General features: G+C 44.5%; 1 protein-coding gene across 10 annotated transcripts in view; it reads left to right on the top strand.

Moving 5' to 3' along the window:
• The window catches only part of LOC306928533 (RNA-binding protein Musashi homolog 2), a 324,724-nt gene that overhangs the window by 274,633 nt on the left and 29,931 nt on the right, over positions 1–20,160 (top strand). For all 10 annotated transcript variants that reach the window (XM_079508745.1, XM_079508740.1, XM_079508741.1 and 7 more), the window contains one exon: positions 3,365–3,439. In XM_079508745.1, coding sequence (XP_079364871.1) covers positions 3,365–3,439 — 75 coding nt within the window. The remainder of the gene's footprint in view (positions 1–3,364; positions 3,440–20,160) is intronic.

Raw genomic sequence — 20,160 nt, 5'->3', positions numbered from 1 at the left:
GAGGGCTCCAAGCCTCCAACGCCACACTGAGGGCTCCAAGCCTCCAACGCCACGGATGCTTTTTTATTGCACCACAATTATCTGTGTGACGTTTCAAGCACAAGGCTCTTCTTCAGACTGACATCACAGGCTATAGCCACATAAACTCCAAGATCCACATTGGAGCCATGCGGATCCCAAGATGCATGATTCAGGGTTTTTTTACCCTCCCATTTCAATTAGTTTGTTCGTTTGTTTGTTCGTTTGTTCGTTCGTTCGTTCGTTCGTTCGTTCGTTCATTCATTCATTCATTCATTCATTCATTCATTCAGTCACACTCTCCCACTCTCGCTCTTTTCAAATATCTTCTGTGTCCCACCGTGTAGCTCACTCACACACCGTCTCTCAGTATATCGGCCACAGCTGCTTCAGTGGGAGAACTGTGCAGATAATTAACTGGCAGGGCCTGTGTGGATGTAATACACAGTCTGACAGCAGATGAACAATAAATCTGCTGCCCTTAACTTTGTTTGAGGACACAATGGCCTCCATGGCCCACAGTGCACCGCTCTGCCCACACAGCAATAGCACACTACTGTATTAGTCAGAACTAGTCAACCACAGGGACCTGGGGCTGCAGGTGTGTGTGTGTGTGTGTGTGTGTGTGTGTGTGTGTGTGTGTGTGTGTGTGTGTGTGTGTGTGTGTGTGTGTGTGTGTGTGTGTGTGTGTGTGTGTGTGTGTGTGTGTGTGTGTGTGTGTGTGTGTGCACTCTCCTGGTGTGTTGCACTCACAACTACTGACTTGATAAATAGTGTAATTTTGCCTATTATGCAACATGCAGCAACAATATGAAATTTCACCGCGTAAACAGACCAAGAATATTTTATGTCGTAATCATTAAAGCAATTTGTGTCAGCATTCGGTGCAGAGGCCAGGTGTCTCATATTAATGCTTTTGTTTTTAAAGTGAATCACATCTTCGTGATCTACTGTAATTCACTAGACCTGTTTTTATTATTGACATTTTGATATACCGTTATTTCATTGGATTCCTCATAACTCACTTGCATGTGTATGACACACACACACACACACACACACACAAACACACACACACACACACACACACACACACACACACACACACACACACACACACACACACACACACACACACATTATGTGAAAAGTAGAAATGCCAGAGAAAGTATTTGATCTTTGTTTTACTTTGATCCATAATGGAGCTATGCCTAACCCAAACAAAATAAACAATTGTGTTTTTAATGGGCTAATGAAGGAACAGTGTAACTAGGGCTCAATTAAATTTAGCTCCATAAAGTTCATAAAGCCTACAGAACAGTGTCTCATGTCTGTGGCAATACATCTAGCAAACACTGTGGTGATTTATTTTTCCCTGTTGGAATCAGGTGGCCATTGCTGGCTAAACGCTGCAGGGAATGTTTGTAGTGCGTCCCTCCTTGTTTTGCACTGTGGTGAAGTCCACTTATGTAATAAGCTACTCTCGTGTAGCAGATACATGCAACATACCGTTGCACTTTTTTACCTACCACTCTCTTGCCATCTCCCTCATAATTCCCATGCAGGGAACACAAGACAAGATCTGTTTCTGGTCTCTCCATGGCATTAGTTTACCACGACTCTCAGCGTGACTGGAGTAGCATTTAATTTGTTTGAAGTTGATAAAAAAGAGCATATTGTTTGGTTCGTAATGCATGCCGAACTGAAAGCCTTGCACTGAACGATTCAATATGAATATGTGCATTGTTACACCCCTAATATCTGTCTATGTGCGTGCGTGCATATACAGGTATGTACGGTAAAGTTCCTCCCATGTATACTGTGGTCCCTGACTCCGTGTCACTGCAACCCCCACTGTGTTGTCCTGGGGAGATGCAGACAGTCACATGCCGCCTCCAATACACATCTGGAGTCACCTTCTGGTACTTTCAGAAAGCGTAACACGTTATGTTCCCCGGTTCCCTTCTCCAGTCAATAGGCACGCTGGCCAACCAGTAAGAGTCGCTAGTGCAGAGACAAGAACACAATCCCCTACTGGCTTCCTGCCCGGGAACACTGACGACTGTGTTCAATAGAGAGCGCCTGGCCAATGTCCTGAAGTGACCTGGGCCTCTGTGATGGAGGCTGAGTGTTTTATCTCCACACCACCCGGAGGCCCATACCATTTATTTATTATTTATAGCAGTGGTTCTCAAAGTGGGGTCTGAGGACCCCCAGGGGTCCTTGATAGTTCCAGGCGGTCCCCAGCTAAATTCTCACACCCCTTCTCCGCTCCCTCCATTGGCTCCCGGTCGCTGCCCGCACAGAATACAAAACTCTGATGCTGGTATTCAAAGCAACCAAAGGCATGGCTCCCCCATATCTCACAAGTATGATCGTACCCTACAAACCCTCCCGCGCACTCAGATCAGCCAACGCAGGGAAGCTGGAGGTACCTTCACTAAAACCTTCACCTAAAAACGCAGGGACAACGCTCCACACGTCCCAAACTCTTCTCCCTTCTGGCTCCAAAACTATGGAATGCACTTCCCATCACAGTCAGAACTGCAGCCTCACTCCCAAGCTTCCGCCGTAGTCTGAAAACCCACCTCTTCAGACTCCACCATGGCCCGTAGCACTTGCCCTAGCCTAGCTCCTTAGATACCACATTATGTAGACTTAGATAGTATTTTAAACAGACTTATAGCTTGTTATGTAGACAGCTCTATAATTGCATTTTATGTAGTCATAGCACTTTATAGTACACATGTATAATATATTATATAGTATAGTATGTATAGTTTACATAGATACTCCACTGTTACGTTCTTGGTTTACGCATGATTCATGATAACTACTTTTTTATATATGTGATGTATGCCATGCTTTTGTTATTGCTTAATGTAAGTCGCTCTTGATTAAGAGCGTCTGCTAAATGCCTAAATTGTAATTGTAATTGTAAATGAAACTTTACAGATCTGTAACTCTGAGAGTGTACAAATGAACTCCCCCCAAATATAGTTGTGCATGATTAGGCAATGGACCCCCATTCATTGCCTAATCATGCACACTAAACTGGAGGTCCTTAAAACTAAAGGGTTTGAGAACCCTTGATTAATCCTACTTATTATCTACTATATGAAGTTCAAGTACCGATTCAGTCACAGTACAAGTCACAGTACAAGTATGTACTGGTATGTAGCCTATTAGTTAACATAGCAGGCAATCTGGGTACCCATTGGCAAAACAAAAGAAAAACAGCGCCCTCTTTTAGTCACAGTCTGTCTCGAGAGACTACATAGCTGCCAACAAAGGCTATATGGTGTAAATTCAGCTTTTCTAATGTCCATTGTGTTTCTCCACAAAGGTTATCCTAACATTGTGGCAACGTATGGAAGAGGATACACTGGATTTGCCCCAAGCTACAGCTACCAGTTCCCCGGTGAGTCAAATAACTGTCTTTAAATGTCTGACAGACCACTTCTGTTACACACTTTAATGCACTCACTTATACTCTGACAAATACCTGTTTTATACGCTCATTCAAATGAACACTGGATATTGCTGCGCACAGTGCGCAGCCACAAGATAACCACAGATTTATGCGTGTTACATGTGTATTTAAACCAGCTGTAGAAAGCTGGCATGCGGTGGAATAAATAGCTTAGTCCTTTTGAGACCACATTTGAACAGCATGACCAAAATGTCTAGAATGGAGGGAGGATTTCCAGGTCCCCAGTCTGCGTTCGCCCAATGTATGCAAATCCACCTGTTAGGGAGCCAACAAATAAGCTGTACTTTGTGTCGGGAGATTTGAATTATTTTCCCAGGACAGTGTCTTTCATACAAGGGCAAGTGACTGAAAGCTGTTGTTGTGCATGATGAAAGCATTGATTCACAGTTGTGGGTCCTTGTGTGTCTGAATAGAGTACAGTGTGAAGGTGAGCAGGTTTACATGTCAGCAGTATGGGCCTTGGGGCTGCACTTTGTTGAAGCACTGTACTGAGATGTGTGCCAGATAATATCAGTCAGTCCCACTGCTCAGGGATGACAACCCATGCATCACACTCGCGTTACTTTTATAGACGTTTGTCGTATGACTTCATGATGAGTAGCCCACAAGACATGATTTGAGCACTAACAAGTTTGTCCAACTACAAGAAAATTGCCTCTCAAAAAGTGAAAAGTATTTGGAATGGGAAGAAATGACCGCTATTCAGACACGCACGCACGCACGCACGCACGCACGCACGCACGCACGCACGCACGCACGCACGCACGCACGCACGCACGCACGCACACACACACACACACACACACACACACACACACACACACACACACACACACAGAACGAACATGGATTCAAAAAAATGTTTATGACAAAATAAAGGCACATCACCTTTCTCATGGTGTAGCACACAATGCAGTATGTGCTAAACTCAGTTTAGAGAGTTTGATAAAGCTGTATGATTAAAATAGTCTCCTCTGGGCTCGCTCAACTCCTGACAGGGTAATTGGAATTTTTAATGTATGAATCAAACTCTCTCTTCAAATGAAATAACCTTCGGCCAAGTATTGATTAGTGCAGTTCCTGGCTGAGATGTGGAGGGCAGTCTCCATTTAGATCAAAGGCCTTTCCCCCATTGTACAACAGTAGTCTGAAATTGTTAATTAAAAGCTCTCATAAATAACTGGAAGGGATCAAGGGAGGAGTGAGGTGACGATTACAAACATTGGGGGGATGTGGGTAACTGTTTGGACAAGTAAAGAGCTGGCTGCAGCAAAAGTTGCCAAGTGGCCCAAAAAGGGCCAAAAAAGCCAGCCAGCGATACTTCCTTTCAGCCTATTTTTATTTATACCTCCATGGTCTCCATGGTTTGGACAGTTGCGTTGAAAATACCATAGAATAAACAAAACTGACAAATACATAGAATTTAAATTGTAACATGGCAAAAAGTACATTGCAATGTACACATAGCGAACCATGAGGGGATGCCCGATTCCCTTCATTCCATAACCATGCATCATGGCTCCAACTAGCTGTCAAAGCAGCTGTCATGTTCACTCAATGTTTTCTCCGCTGCACGTTGTTCTCTTGCGCTTGGTTCAAATATATAGGCTATCCTGTGTTCCTTCCACTTGTAATTGTAGTTTCATCGTCAATTTACAGCAGCCATTCTGTACTGTTCTTTATTTGCTCCAACAAATGCCCTACAAGATTAATATTACTGGGGAACTCTGGTAATCACTCACTGCAGTCACTAAGGATTAACGTAATTTGCGATTATTACTACTGTTTTTCTGCAAACTGCCATGTCCCCAGTCAATTTGTATTTATTGCCATTCAAATGCACAGTCAGTAATTAGAATTAATTTGTGTGAAAAGGCCCTCAATAATCTTGAGGTGTAATAATAGTAACAGTTAATAGAGAGAGAGAGAGAGAGAGAGAGAGAGAGAGAGAGAGAGAGAGAGAGAGAGAGAGAGAGGGCTGCAGGAAATAAATTATGCTAGTTTTCGTATTTAAGCTGTTACTGACAAATACATAATTTCACATAGTGTTCCAGTGACTTCTGATTTTTTTAATAGCCAGCATTTCAGCCACAGAACACAATTACAAAGCTGTTTTGAATGTCACTGCAAATTAGCTGCAATTATTTTTTGTGTGTAACTGCACAGATTTAGGTACTGAAGCTAAAGTTGCGTAACTGTAATGGTCATACCGTACTAGCAGGCCAGTGGCTGTGAATTGAAACCCATTAAGACCTGGGGAACTCAATTCTACAAATGTCTTCTAAATCCTAACAGTTTTCTGAAAACTTAGTTGCTATATCAGTGGTGCTCAAACTTGTTCATGTCAAGAACCCCCAACATTCTATGTATTTGGCCCCCATCTAAAAATATTTTTACAGTATAAGTGAGAAAAACGGAATGGGGGGTTAAGGTGAATAGGTTAAGAGAAGGACTATCATTATTTCTTGGTGACATTGCAGCAGTTGTGAAACCAAATGTGTTCATGGTTTGGTTATGCCAGCATTGTGATCATAATGTTGATTATCATGGATCGTCTGGATGCACACATGGAGAGGGAGGAGAGATGGATTTTATGTGGAGAGATGTCGTGAAATCAAATCTTGATCACTGTATGTTAAAAAAAATGTAATAATAATAATTCTAAATGACAGATTAAATCACTGTTACAGTTTTTTTGGGCCTTGATTACCCATTCAGGCAGTCTGAAAACCTGCTTGTTACATTCATTATGGTACAGTATAGTAGTGTATCGCTCAGATGAGAACGTTAAAGATCAAATAGTGTGTGTGTGTGAGAGATGCCTGGCTGTTATGTACAGTCTAATGATATTATAATGATGATGGATGGCCTCAGTCAGTATACTGTACCCCCATTAGGGCTGATCCCGAAGCCATTATGGTTCGAACGTTTGGTGGGATTTTTGAATTTTGTAATTAATTTGTTTATTTATTTTTTGCCATTATGATGGCAGTGTACGGTTGTGGCCGTTATGTGCCCAATAGCCAGGGGTACATAAACTAAACTTACATTGTTTCATTGGACGTATCACGTCTATGATGGAGATGTCCATTTTCCTCAATGATGGAAATAGTTGACTGTTGACAGAGACATTTCCATCGTCATAATCATCAAGTCATTGACTGCCATTGACGCATGTCATTTCAATCCAATGACACCGTTGATGCATGTGTACGTCATGTGGTGTTTTCAGTCTATGATAGAGAGCACTCTACTGCAACCTGGGAGGGAGAAAAAAAGGCCAGGCCGGTTTAGTTATAGGATTTATACAAATATTTTTGCGGGACTCTAGCCCCTCCCTCCTATGCCCAGCTTTCTGGGTTTGTGTGAACACAAACATTGGCTTGTGATTGGCTGATCACCCTATAGCGATGATTCCCTGAGCAAAGTGCAAAGGGCCATTCCTAAGTCCCCCATGGAATGTGTGCATGTGTGTACACATACCATGGAATGTGTGCATGTGTGTACACATACCATGGAATGTGTGCATGTGTGTACACATATTGACATGGAATGTGTGCATGTGTGTACACATATTGAACATGGAATGTGTGCATGTGTGTACACATATTGAACATGGAATGTGTGCATGTGTGTACACATATTGAACATGGAATGTGTGCATGTGTGTACACATATTGAACATGGAATGTGTGCATGTGTGTACACATATTGAACATGGAATGTGTGCATGTGTGTACACATATTGAACATGGAATGTGTGCATGTGTGTACACATATTGAACATGGAATGTGTGCATGTGTGTACACATATTGAACATGGAATGTGTGCATGTGTGTACACATATTGAACATGGAATGTGTATATTTTGTGGAGAAAATAACTTGGGAACGTGACAAAGCTAGGAAATAGTCAATGTTGCCGCGCCTCGTCCAGCGAAATTGTCAGTGTCCAGAGTTAGGGTTATGCATACATGCATGCATATATACTACTTACACAGTGGTGGAAAGTAACTAAGTACATTTACTTAATTAAGTACTGTACTTAAGTACAATTTTGAGGTATTTGTACTTTACTTGAGTATGTCAAATTTTATGTACTTTTACTTCTACTCCACTACAATTATTTGACAACTTTAGTTACTATAGTTACTTTGTAGATTTGGGTTATTATTACCAAACATACATTAACCATTACAGCCCTATACGCATTTCGGCCATTTTAAAATTGCAGATCTACAAGCTTACAATGCGTCGCAGTGTGATGCATTGTGAGCTTCTAGATCTGCTATTCTCAAAAGACTTTTATACATTTGACAATTTGAAGTGTCGACATTCTGCACAGCAAGTACGTTTTACTTTTCTCACTTTTCACTCAAGTGCATTTTGAATTCCGGACATTTACTTGTAATGGAGTAGTTTCATATTGCATTATTCATACTTTTATTTAAGTAAAACATTTTAGTACTTTTTCCACCACAGTACATTATAAGGAAACTTGGTGCAGGTGGTGCGACTCTACAGGTGAACATAGCCTGCCTTGTTCCTCCATCCACTGAGATTGTCTGTGTTTTAGGCTCCTACTGAGTTTGAAAGCGCCATTATGGTTCCATTAGGAGCGCTGCCAGGGTGTCATTATGCTCTCAATGAAATGTCCCTACGTTACCCTATGTTAAGGAAAGTGGTGTGTGTGTGTGTGTGTGTGTGTGTGTGTGTGTGTGTGTGTGTGTGTGTGTGTGTGTGTGTGTGTGTGTGTGTGTGTGTGCGTGTGTGCGTGTGTGCGTGTGTGCGCGCGTGCGTGTGTGCGTGCGCGCGTGCGTGCGAGTGTGCGCGAGAGAAAGAGAACTCGCGTCCACCAGCTCTATCCACCTTTTTCCCCACCAAAGTACTGGGGCTCTGTGTGTGTGTGTGTGCTTTGCTTTCAGGCAGTGTTGGCATTATTATAAGCAACCTTTGACTTGTTTTTTTCTGTAAAGTCACTTGCAAATAAATTATTGGTAGTCGCTGGTTGATGTTTTTTGGGCTTGATTCTAAAGTGTACAGTAGTTGCTTATTTGGGCTTGCTTCCACATATCTTCACATCAAGGAACCCCAGATTAATATGTAATTGTCCACGGACATCCATCTGAACATATTTTGTTCCTTTTTTATTAAAATGTTTAAAAGATATTCAAAATATTTCGATTTATTCTCAATTTGTTTTTAAATAACAGATGTACAACCTCACAATGTGTCGCTGTGAGCTTGTAGATCAGCTATTTTCATTTGTGGTTGTTTTCATAGACCTGGCCACTTGTTTCTCTTGCAAAACTGGCAACACAGCAAGAGAAAGAGGAACTTATGCACACACAAACGCAAAGATTTATGGGTTATAAGAAAAAGGTGGATAGGCTTAATGACTGCTAGGGAAAGTCACTTAAAGGGACAGGACACCCAAAATCACTTTTTAAACAAAAATAATTCCTTTGTGATAGGGAGCAATGCTAGTACAATTTCACTCATATAGTCTTCTGGCTTTCTTGGGGTTCTGCTGTTTCTGTAGCTATTCCTGTGCACTTCGAGATTTCTGGGCAGAAAATAAATATTTGGCGCTACTCATTAAATATTGTCTCAATGTGTTCGATTGCTGCGGTGTGACATAGGCATATCTAATTAATATTTATGTTTGTTTCATAAGGATTTGTATTAGGGGGCGTGGTTTCCCTTTCACTGCTCTTTCATTGCTGACGAGTAGAGAGACAGGCAGCAGGCTCCTCCTCCTGATGAGTAGAGAGACAGGCAGCAGGCTCCTCCCCTTGACGAGTAGAGAGACAGGCAGCAGGCTCCTCCTGACGAGTAGAGAGACAGGCAGCAGGCTCCTCCTCCTGACGAGTAGAGAGACAGGCAGCAGGCTCCTCCCCCTGACGAGTAGAGAGACAGGCAGCAGGCTCCTCCTGACGAGTAGAGAGACAGGCAGCAGGCTCCTCCTGACGAGTAGAGAGACAGGCAGCAGGCTCCTCCTGACGAGTAGAGAGACAGGCAGCAGGCTCCTCCTGACGAGTAGAGAGACAGGCAGCAGGCTCCTCCTGACGAGTAGAGAGACAGGCAGCAGGCTCCTCCCCCTGACGAGTAGAGAGACAGGCAGCAGGCTCCTCCCCCTGACGAGTAGAGAGACAGGCAGCAGGCTCCTCCCCCTGACGAGTAGAGAGACAGGCAGCAGGCTCCTCCCCCTGACGAGTAGAGAGACAGGCAGCAGGCTCCTCCCCCTGACGAGTAGAGAGACAGGCAGCAGGCTCCTCCCCCTGACGAGTAGAGAGACAGTCAGCAGGCTCCTCCCCCTGACGAGTAGAGAGACAGGCAGCAGGCTCCTCCCCCTGACGAGTAGAGAGACAGGCAGCAGGCTCCTCCCCCTGACGAGTAGAGAGACAGGCAGCAGGCTCCTCCCCCTGACGAGTAGAGAGACAGGCAGCAGGCTCCTCCCCCTGACGAGTAGAGAGACAGGCAGCAGGCTCCTCCCCCTGACGAGTAGAGAGACAGGCAGCAGGCTCCTCCCCCTGACAAGTAGAGAGACAGGCAGCAGGCTCCTCCCCCTGACGAGTAGAGAGACAGGCAGCAGGCTCCTCCCCCTGACGAGTAGAGAGACAGGCAGCAGGCTCCTCCCCCTGACGAGTAGAGAGACAGGCAGCAGGCTCCTCCCCCTGACGAGTAGAGAGACAGGCAGCAGGCTCCTCCTGACGAGTAGAGAGACAGGCAGCAGGCTCCTCCCCCTGACGAGTAGAGAGACAGGCAGCAGGCTCCTCCCCCTGACGAGTAGAGAGACAGGCAGCAGGCTCCTCCTGACGAGTAGAGAGACAGGCAGCAGGCTCCTCCCCCTGACGAGTAGAGAGACAGGCAGCAGGCTCCGCCGCGCTGAGTAGAGAGACAGGCAGCAGGCTCCGCCACGCTGAGTAGACCGGCTCACGTGTTTATGTGGTTCTCTTTGTCTCCGGGACATTTCTCCGCCAACACGGCACGATAAAATGAGTCCCTGGCTACTATAATCTCTGGCGGCTTGTTTGTAAACGACTTGACGTTGTGAAATCTGAATTATTTTTACACCTGCAACAGCTAGTTTAAATGTTTGTTCTCAGAATTCGCATTGTCGAAGCGGTCAACTTTTTGTGGCATTGATTCAGAGTATAATCATATGCACACTCCACTCCCCCTAAGGGGCTCCGTACAATTCTGATAAAATAAATGATGCGGGAGGGAAGTCCTGACCTTTTAAAGGAAAGTATGGAAAAAAGGGGTGATCAGGGAGAGATAAGAGATGAGTTTTTGAGCAATGGTGCAGTCTAGAATAAAGATTCCAAGGATGTTTCAGTGAATGCGTCCCACCGTACAATTGGCCGTGGTTGACTGTGGGAAGGGAAGCCAGGTGGGGAGGGTTAGGTTTAGAGTCTCTGTCACTGCACTAGCGACTCCTACAGTTGGGTCAGGATGCCTGTTCAGTGGGAAGCTGCATTGGGAACAAAAGTGTGTGTACCGTACCTCTGCGTGTGTTATATGCTCCCAGGGGAAAGTCCTCACTGTCAGATGAAACCCATTAAAAGCATCATCTGTTACACATCTGTTTTATTTTATTTTATGATTATTATTATTTTTCAATCTTGAGATTTTGAGAGGTAGAACTACTGATCTAGAAGGCATTTGTAGAATGGGCCTCAGGTCTTAATGGGTTCAGACCAACCAGTGAGGGCTCTATTATATATATACTCTATGGTTCAGACCAACCAGTGAGGGCTCTGAAGGTCTTAATGGGTTCAGACCAACCAGTGAGGGCTCTGAAGGCCTCAGGTCTTAATGGGTTCAGACCAACCAGTGAGGGCTCTGAAGGGTCTTAATGGGTTAAGACCAACCAGTGAGGGCTCTGAAGGCCTCAGGTCTTAATGGGTTAAGACCAACCAGTGAGGGCTCTGAAGGTCTTAATGGGTTAAGACCAACCAGTGAGGGCTCTGAAGGGTCTTAATGGGTTAAGACCAACCAGTGAGGGCTCTGAAGGCCTCAGGTCTTAATGGGTTAAGACCAACCAGTGAGGGCTCTGAAGGGTCTTAATGGGTTCAGACCAACCAGTGAGGGCTCTGAAGGTCTTAATGGGTTAAGACCAACCAGTGAGGGCTCTGAAGGCCTCAGGTCTTAATGGGTTAAGACCAACCAGTGAGGGCTCTGAAGGGTCTTAATGGGTTAAGACCAACCAGTGAGGGCTCTGAAGGCCTCAGGTCTTAATGGGTTAAGACCAACCAGTGAGGGCTCTGAAGGGTCTTAATGGGTTCAGACCAACCAGTGAGGGCTCTGAAGGTCTTAATGGGTTAAGACCAACCAGTGAGGGCTCTGAAGGGTCTTAATGGGTTCAGACCAACCAGTGAGGGCTCTGAAGGTCTTAATGGGTTAAGACCAACCAGTGAGGGCTCTGAAGGTCTTAATGGGTTCAGACCAACCAGTGAGGGCTCTGAAGGGTCTTAATGGGTTAAGACCAACCAGTGAGGGCTCTGAACGGTCTTAATGGGTTAAGACCAACCAGTGAGGGCTCTGAAGGGTCTTAATGGGTTAAGACCAACCAGTGAGGGCTCTGAACGGTCTTAATGGGTTAAGACCAACCAGTGAGGGCTCTGAAGGCCTCAGGTCTTAATGGGTTCAGACCAACCAGTGAGGGCTCTGAAGGGTCTTAATGGGTTAAGACCAACCAGTGAGGGCTCTGAAGGCCTCAGGTCTTAATGGGTTAAGACCAACCAGTGAGGGCTCTGAAGGGTCTTAATGGGTTCAGACCAACCAGTGAGGGCTCTGAAGGTCTTAATGGGTTAAGACCAACCAGTGAGGGCTCTGAAGGGTCTTAATGGGTTCAGACCAACCAGTGAGGGCTCTGAAGGTCTTAATGGGTTCAGACCAACCAGTGAGGGCTCTGAAGGTCTTAATGGGTTCAGACCAACCAGTGAGGGCTCTGAAGGTCTTAATGGGTTCAGACCAACCAGTGAGGGCTCTGAAGGTCTTAATGGGTTAAGACCAACCAGTGAGGGCTCTGAAGGTCTTAATGGGTTAAGACCAACCAGTGAGGGCTCTGAAGGGTCTTAATGGGTTAAGACCAACCAGTGAGGGCTCTGAAGGCCTCAGGTCTTAATGGGTTAAGACCAACCAGTGAGGGCTCTGAAGCCATAATACAGGTCTTAATGGGTTAAGACCAACCAGTGAGGGCTCTGAAGCCATAATACAGGTCTTAATGGGTTCAGACCAACCAGTGAGGGCTCTGAAGCCATAATACAGGTCTTAATGGGTTAAGACCAACCAGTGAGGGCTCTGAAGCCATAATACAGGTCTTAATGGGTTAAGACCAACCAGTGAGGGCTCTGAAGGCCTCAGGTCTTAATGGGTTAAGACCAACCAGTGAGGGCTCTGAAGCCTCAGGTCTTAATGGGTTAAGACCAACCAGTGAGGGCTCTGAAGGGTCTTAATGGGTTAAGACCAACCAGTGAGGGCTCTGAAGGCCTCAGGTCTTAATGGGTTCAGACCAACCAGTGAGGGCTCTGAAGGGTCTTAATGGGTTAAGACCAACCAGTGAGGGCTCTGAAGGGTCTTAATGGGTTAAGACCAACCAGTGAGGGCTCTGAAGCCATAATACAGGTCTTAATGGGTTAAGACCAACCAGTGAGGGCTCTGAAGGCCTCAGGTCTTAATGGGTTAAGACCAACCAGTGAGGGCTCTGAAGGTCTTAATGGGTTCAGACCAACCAGTGAGGGCTCTGAAGCCATAATACAGGTCTTAATGGGTTCAGACCAACCAGTGAGGGCTCTGAAGCCATAATACAGGTCTTAATGGGTTCAGACCAACCAGTGAGGGCTCTGAAGGTCTTAATGGGTTCAGACCAACCAGTGAGGGCTCTGAAGCCATAATACAGGTCTTAATGGGTTAAGACCAACCAGTGAGGGCTCTGAAGCCATAATACAGGTCTTAATGGGTTAAGACCAACCAGTGAGGGCTCTGAAGCCATAATACAGGTCTTAATGGGTTAAGACCAACCAGTGAGGGCTCTGAAGCCATAATACAGGTCTTAATGGGTTAAGACCAACCAGTGAGGGCTCTGAAGCCATAATACAGGTCTTAATGGGTTAAGACCAACCAGTGAGGGCTCTGAAGCCATAATACAAGGACTCAGGTCTTAATGGGTTAAGACCAACCAGTGAGGGCTCTGAAGCCATAATACAAGGACTTATGCTGACAGAACAGGTCTTAATGGGTTAAGACCAACCAGTGAGGGCTCTGAAGCCATAATACAAGGACTTATGCTGACAGAACAACAACATTGTGAGGAAAGATGGGGATAAAAAGAAAAGAAAAACGACTGCAAAAACGACTGGGGAGGGATTCTAAAGTCAGGGCCCATGAAACTACAGTACAGTCTACTGTATATGTACACACTACAGATTCCAAGGTTCAAAGCATGTGGACAGTAATTCTGTTTCATAACTAAACGTTCACTAAAAGATGGTTCCTCACAAGAGGACGCACGTGCGCACGCACGCACGCACGCACGCACGCACGCACGCACGCACGCACGCGCACACACACACACACACACACACACACACACACACACACACACACACACACACACACAGACAGATGTGTTCAAAGTCATTTTCCTCACAATCATTTTGATCAGCCTGTTAGCAGGTTATAATGTTCCCTTCACAAGAACATTCTCTGGTCACATCTGTGGTGTCAGATCTGTCTGTTGGCAGATAAGAAGGATAGGCTTCCTCCATATCTTCACATCCAAACACCAACAGCACGCTCTATCATATCGACAGCACAGAGGATTATATTTCAAAAGGCTGAAATAAGGAGGGAATTACTTTTCTCTATTTATTTAAATAACACTTGGCTCGGCTCACCTCAGCGAGAGAGTTTTGTGTATTTTTGAGCTGTGCCTAACCACTCCATTACGCAGCTATGTATGTATGTACAGTATGTCTGTCTCTGTGTCTGTATGTCTGAGCACGGACAGCTGCAACACCTCGCCAATACCGCTGGACTACGTTAAAACTGTAGTGTGGCCTTGGTGGTTTGACAAACAGACAGATGGGGTAGGAGAGTTGTACTGAACACAGACGTCAGCTATTATTGTTTTAGGAAAGGTTTGAAGGCTGATGGAACCTTCCATAAAACTCCCTGGCCGATGCTCCATACATCCTTACCTAGACACTTCTCCCTCCAGGCTCGCAAGCTGTACTGTATGTGTTACAGTACATCTCTACATTGTTCTCTTTGCACTCTACTATTTATGCTGTTGTTTCTTGACTAGGGTTCAGTTCACTCTTACATTGCTTACTCTGATTTCGCACTTGTGAAGTCACTAAATGCCTAAATGTTACTGTCCATATGGCAGCCATTTTGCTCTTATATCGTACTTGGAGGGGTGGGAGCTAGGGAGCTATAACACGAGAGAAATCTGGCCACTATGTGAATATAGTCAGTATAGCACACTACAGTGGAATATAGCATTAGTAGATCATGCGGCATGCCTGTGATTAATTAGAACCATACCAGCTGGTGTTTAGCACTGTCACAGGCCATAGTGAGTCAGGCTACAGTACAATGTCGGTACAGGTCAGGGGAGCTGGGGCTCCTGATGCCACGCTGACTCAGTTATTATTTTGAACTGCCCTTCATTAGCTCAGTGGGCCTGTGGCAGACAGGGTCCTCCATTTCTTAAATTAGGGCCTGACCAGGAGTATCATGTTTGCATAAACAACATGCTCAAAAGTGCATTCATTCACAAATGCAATGTGCACACACATACTGTACAGTGTACACAATAAATGTGTGCTCTCTCTCTCTCTCTCTCTCTCCCCTCTCTCACTCACTCACTCTTCTTCCTACACACACACACACACACACACACACACACACACACACACACACACACACACACACACACACACACACACACACACACACACACACACACACACACACACACACACCACATCACTCACATGCACACACAAGCTTGCAAGGCCATATGACTGTTGTCACTAACAGAAGTCAGTGCTCATGTGAGAGTCATGTGACCTGTGGTCAGAGGAAGTCACGGCAGGCTATGTGACTGTGCGGACATGGATCAGAGGCACTGGATGGAGCCTCCGTGTGAGAATATATAGCACCACTCACCAGGCGCCCTGACTCACTGTCAGTTATTGGTGTGTTGATGGGATCCCATCTATTCTGAACATGATAGTCAAGTCATGTGTACAGTGTTTTTATGGCACATTGGTGCAGTATGTGCTTCACAAAAGAACACTAGAATGGAGCGTAGATCCATACCTGGAGCTGTGTATGTCGCTTTTCTACCTCATAGTATCGGCTCCACCCTTCCCATGCAGCCATGCATTCCCAACTTGCAACAACCGGTCGATTTCACACTCGGCAAGCGTATCGGCGAGGACCCAAGGGAGTCATTCGCCGAGTGGGAAGTCGGTCGGATCAGCGGTTGTCCAGAGGTTCTGGACAGGGTGAGGCTGAGGATTGGCCAACTAATTTAGTACACTTGTTTTAATGACCATGGAGGACAATGTTATTATGTTATTGGCAGAAATTATATGCCCTGACTGCAAACAATACGAACAGCTAATAATGCAACACAGTAAACGGCGGTGGTTAGAAATTGTGTTTTAATCCCACCAGACCAGGATGAAGTGACTGACTTCTGTGAAATAAGATTCATTCATTTAACCGTGTAAATGGCCCCCAGAAAGCCTAAATAGCAACATAAGGCTACTGTTTCAAAGGATACATGTATTAGAGCACTTGAATTCATGAATCCTCCATCAAGTTCAGCAGGGGGTGAGACAGAAACAGCTGTTTTACATTTCCATCGTTTGGACTGATGAGCATAAAACGGACGAGAGACAAACATTGAAAGTATTTGTGGCAAATATATACATCAGCAATAATGTTACAAAGGGAAAAGATGAATAATGATCATTTGCATAGAAATATTACTAGAGAACTAGAGAGACAAAGAGTCTATACCCTGGATCTGATCACTACTGTTTTGATACCACCCACTGCTTTGAAATGTCAGTCATTCCAAGTATCATCCTTTACCCAAGTGACTCATCACATTCATTCCATTCCTCCCTGCGGTGGTATTTGTTAATGGCTCTCTTATTATATTCAGACACTTTACTCCCATAGTGCAGTAATTCTCAACCTTTTTAATTTCAAGAACCCTCAGTTTGATATGCATTTACAGATGTCCAAGATGTTTACAGTTGGAGGCCATCGATATCGTCCTTTTCTTTTTGCTGAGGTTTGCGTGATCTGCGCAAAAGGACAGTTAACCCATTTTGGGCGGGAACCCCTTTTGGTGTTTTAAACATTGTTATAATTTAGCTATTGAAAAATAGCAGATCTACAAGCTCATAGCGCGCCACCGAGTGGCGCGCTACGAGCTTGTAGGTCTGCTATTTTTGAAAAATCGTGAAAATATTTATTTCAGAAAACTGGAGGATTTAGAAGGATTTTTTAAAAATTTGAGGTCAGGCCTAAATGGGTCAAATGATAAGGGACAATATCGGTGGCACCCAACTGTATGCCTCTGGAAAGCCGTAGCCAGAGGCATAATGTTTCTACGTTGTCTGTTTCCACTTGGACTGGAGATTCAAAGTAGGCATTCAAAAGGTGAAATGTCAAGGTCACTGTGACCTCATAAAACATTTTCATTTAATTACTTCAAAAGCTTCATTCCCTTTTTTTTTTTTGCTGTATTTTACAGCACTTTGAGCTGCACTTTTGTGTATGAAAAGTGCTATATAATAAAGCTCATTTTCATTACATACTATATCAATCAATCAACCTTAATGTCATGCTTGGGAAACACTGAGGTTACTTGAGACCTTCTTTTCCAGTGGTGTCGACATTACAAGTTTGGAGAAAACACACACAAAAAAAAGGAAATACATCAAACTGACTAAAACCAACTGAAATTATATTACATAATTTATTATTTATCAGTACAGTTGAAACAAGTACAATTGATGAATCTGGACAGACCCCAATCAACACTGTAATATCCAACTCTGAGAGTATACAAATGGAACGGGTCCATTTGGTTCCATTTGTACTGTACACTCTCTGTATTACAGACCTGTAAAGTTCCATTTGGTTACTAACTAACTATCAGTCGTTTAGCTAGGCACCGCCTGTAACCCCCCCAGGGGCCTTTGGGGGTCCCCGGACTCCACGTTGAGAAGTGCTTTACCCAAACTCCACTTAGTCTTAATTCCAACCCTCCATGATGTGGTCTACTCTGTGCGAATGGCTGTCTTATTCCTTTCTCCCCTACGTGCATGATGGAAATACACCTACCCTAAAATATAAAAAGAAATATGTGCATTTAGCAATGGCTCGTGTTGCAGGAGTCCATCGCATCTATCCAAGCTGATACTGCTGTGGCTAAAATAAAATACAAATAACTACCCGCTTCAACGATATTTTAGGACGGATGTCTTCAGAAAACGTGGTACTAGTTCAATTCAGTATCACCAACTGAAAGACTTATCCCCACCTCCTCCATCCTCTTTCTTTCCCCCTACTGTGATTATCAGCATGCACATTCTCTCTCTCATGCACAGGCAGGCAGGCAGGCAGGCAGGCAGGCAGGCAGGCAGGCACGCACACACGCACACACACACGCACACACGCACCCACACACACACACACACACTTACAGTATATTGAGGAGAGCGACTTAACTCACGCTGTTTCTCATTAAATGTCAAAAAATTTCATTCCACACTTAATGCAGGGGTACGGACATTAAAATGCATACAGAATTAGGCTGTTTACTTGGACTCTAATGAAATGAGGCTAAGGCGGTCCAGTCTAATTAATATGGCTGCTGGCAGAGCTCACAACAACCAATTCAACAGGATCTCACAGGAACCCCTCAGTGCTCTCCGAAAAGTCAGACTCTGATGCTACAGTATAGGATTGCCCAGCTTTACTCATCATTGACTATATTCACATGTTGGCCATTTGAGTAAAATGGCTGCCATGTGAATATGGTCCAGAGTGTAGAGTGTCTGCGGTCACCTAAAGCAGAGGTTCCCAACCACTGGTACTTGTACCATTCGTGGTACTTGAGCCCTCCTCTGGTGGTACACAGAGGAGTCGCCCAAAACAAGAGAGAAAAGACAAAAGTAGAATGATTTTTTTATGATGATGTATGAGGGGTGTCACACATCAAAAATAACAGATCAGATCAGAAACATCAACACTAGGAGCTCTTTCTGTACACAAAGTACATACTGCCTTCATAACTGCTAAAGCCTCATTTAGACTCATTTAGTAGGCAGCAGTGGTCGGGAATCGCAAGGTTCCCGGTTTGATCCCCGGCTCCCCCTCGGTTAGTGTTGGAGTATCCTTGAGCAAGACACTGACAACGGCTCCTGATGAGCAGGTTGGTCCCTTGCATGGTTTCGGTGTATAAATACATGTGTTAATGGGTGAATGTAGTGCACTTTGTAAAGCGCTTTGGAGAAGGGTGCTTCATAAATGCACCATTTACCATTTAATTAAACAATTTGAATCAATAATGAACTGTCTCGCAATTCCTCTTCCTTCTTTTTACTGGTCTCACTCTTTCTCTTATCCATATTTGTGCATCTTTTCTTTGTTTCCCACTTATTTGTGCATCTTTTCTTTGTTTCCCTCTTTGCCTTCTTTTCTATATTTCTACACCCTCTTGTTATTGGAATCTTGACGAAGTACATCACCTGGCCTTGTCTGTCATCATGTGCTGAACTCGAGTTTAACTACAAGCCAGCTGCTTGCATGAAAAGGCAGATATATTTACATAATATAAGATGGATGGCTGTAGCTGAGTGGGTAGATAGGTCGTCTGGTAATCAGAAGGTCCCCCCAGTCCTCCCACCCAGACCAAGACACTTAACCCCTAACTGCTTCCTGGGTGCTGTACTAATAGTGCCCACTGCACTGCTCTAAATGGATTGAATGCCTCGCACAAATGTCACTTTTTAAATTCTCTCCTGATTGGATAGAATTTGGACTTGAAAATGCAGTTTCTGTTTACTAAAGACGGGAAGATCACACTGTTACTGAATAATACTCATTTTGACAAAAGAAAATTACTTACTGCACCTTTGATACATAAATCTGAATCAGAGTAATCGTTTTTTAATAAAACATTATTTTCTCTGGATGTTTAGTTTGCAGCAATTGAAATGGTGTGGTTCGATCTGTCAAATTGACATAATATGGTCCATGAGATGGATGTACTTTATATCACAATGCATGTCAGAAGAACACACATCAGCCCAGCAGCACTTCAGTTCCCCGACTTCATCATAGGACTTCGATGTGTGTACAAAATGAGTGCAATTACCACCACAAAGCCAAGCTTTGCTGGGTTCTGGGCTCTCTCCTTCTGCAAATGACTTTCCCTCTTTGAAATCAGAGACCATGAAGTCTCAGTGGCGAAGGATTGACTGTAGGAGTGTACTTTCATCCCACACTGAAACTGTTCCCTTTGGTCCGGACAAAAAGCAGCGCAGTTCAGGTTAATGAGCAGACACAAAAGGGGGCTCCCACAAACACAGGAGCAATGCGCACGC

Source organism: Electrona antarctica (genome assembly GCF_951216825.1).
Source record: "Electrona antarctica genome assembly, chromosome: 8".
Taxonomy (NCBI): domain Eukaryota; kingdom Metazoa; phylum Chordata; class Actinopteri; order Myctophiformes; family Myctophidae; genus Electrona; species Electrona antarctica.
The sequence above is the reverse complement of the archived record's forward strand: the minus strand, read 5'-3'. Positions and strand labels throughout refer to the sequence as shown.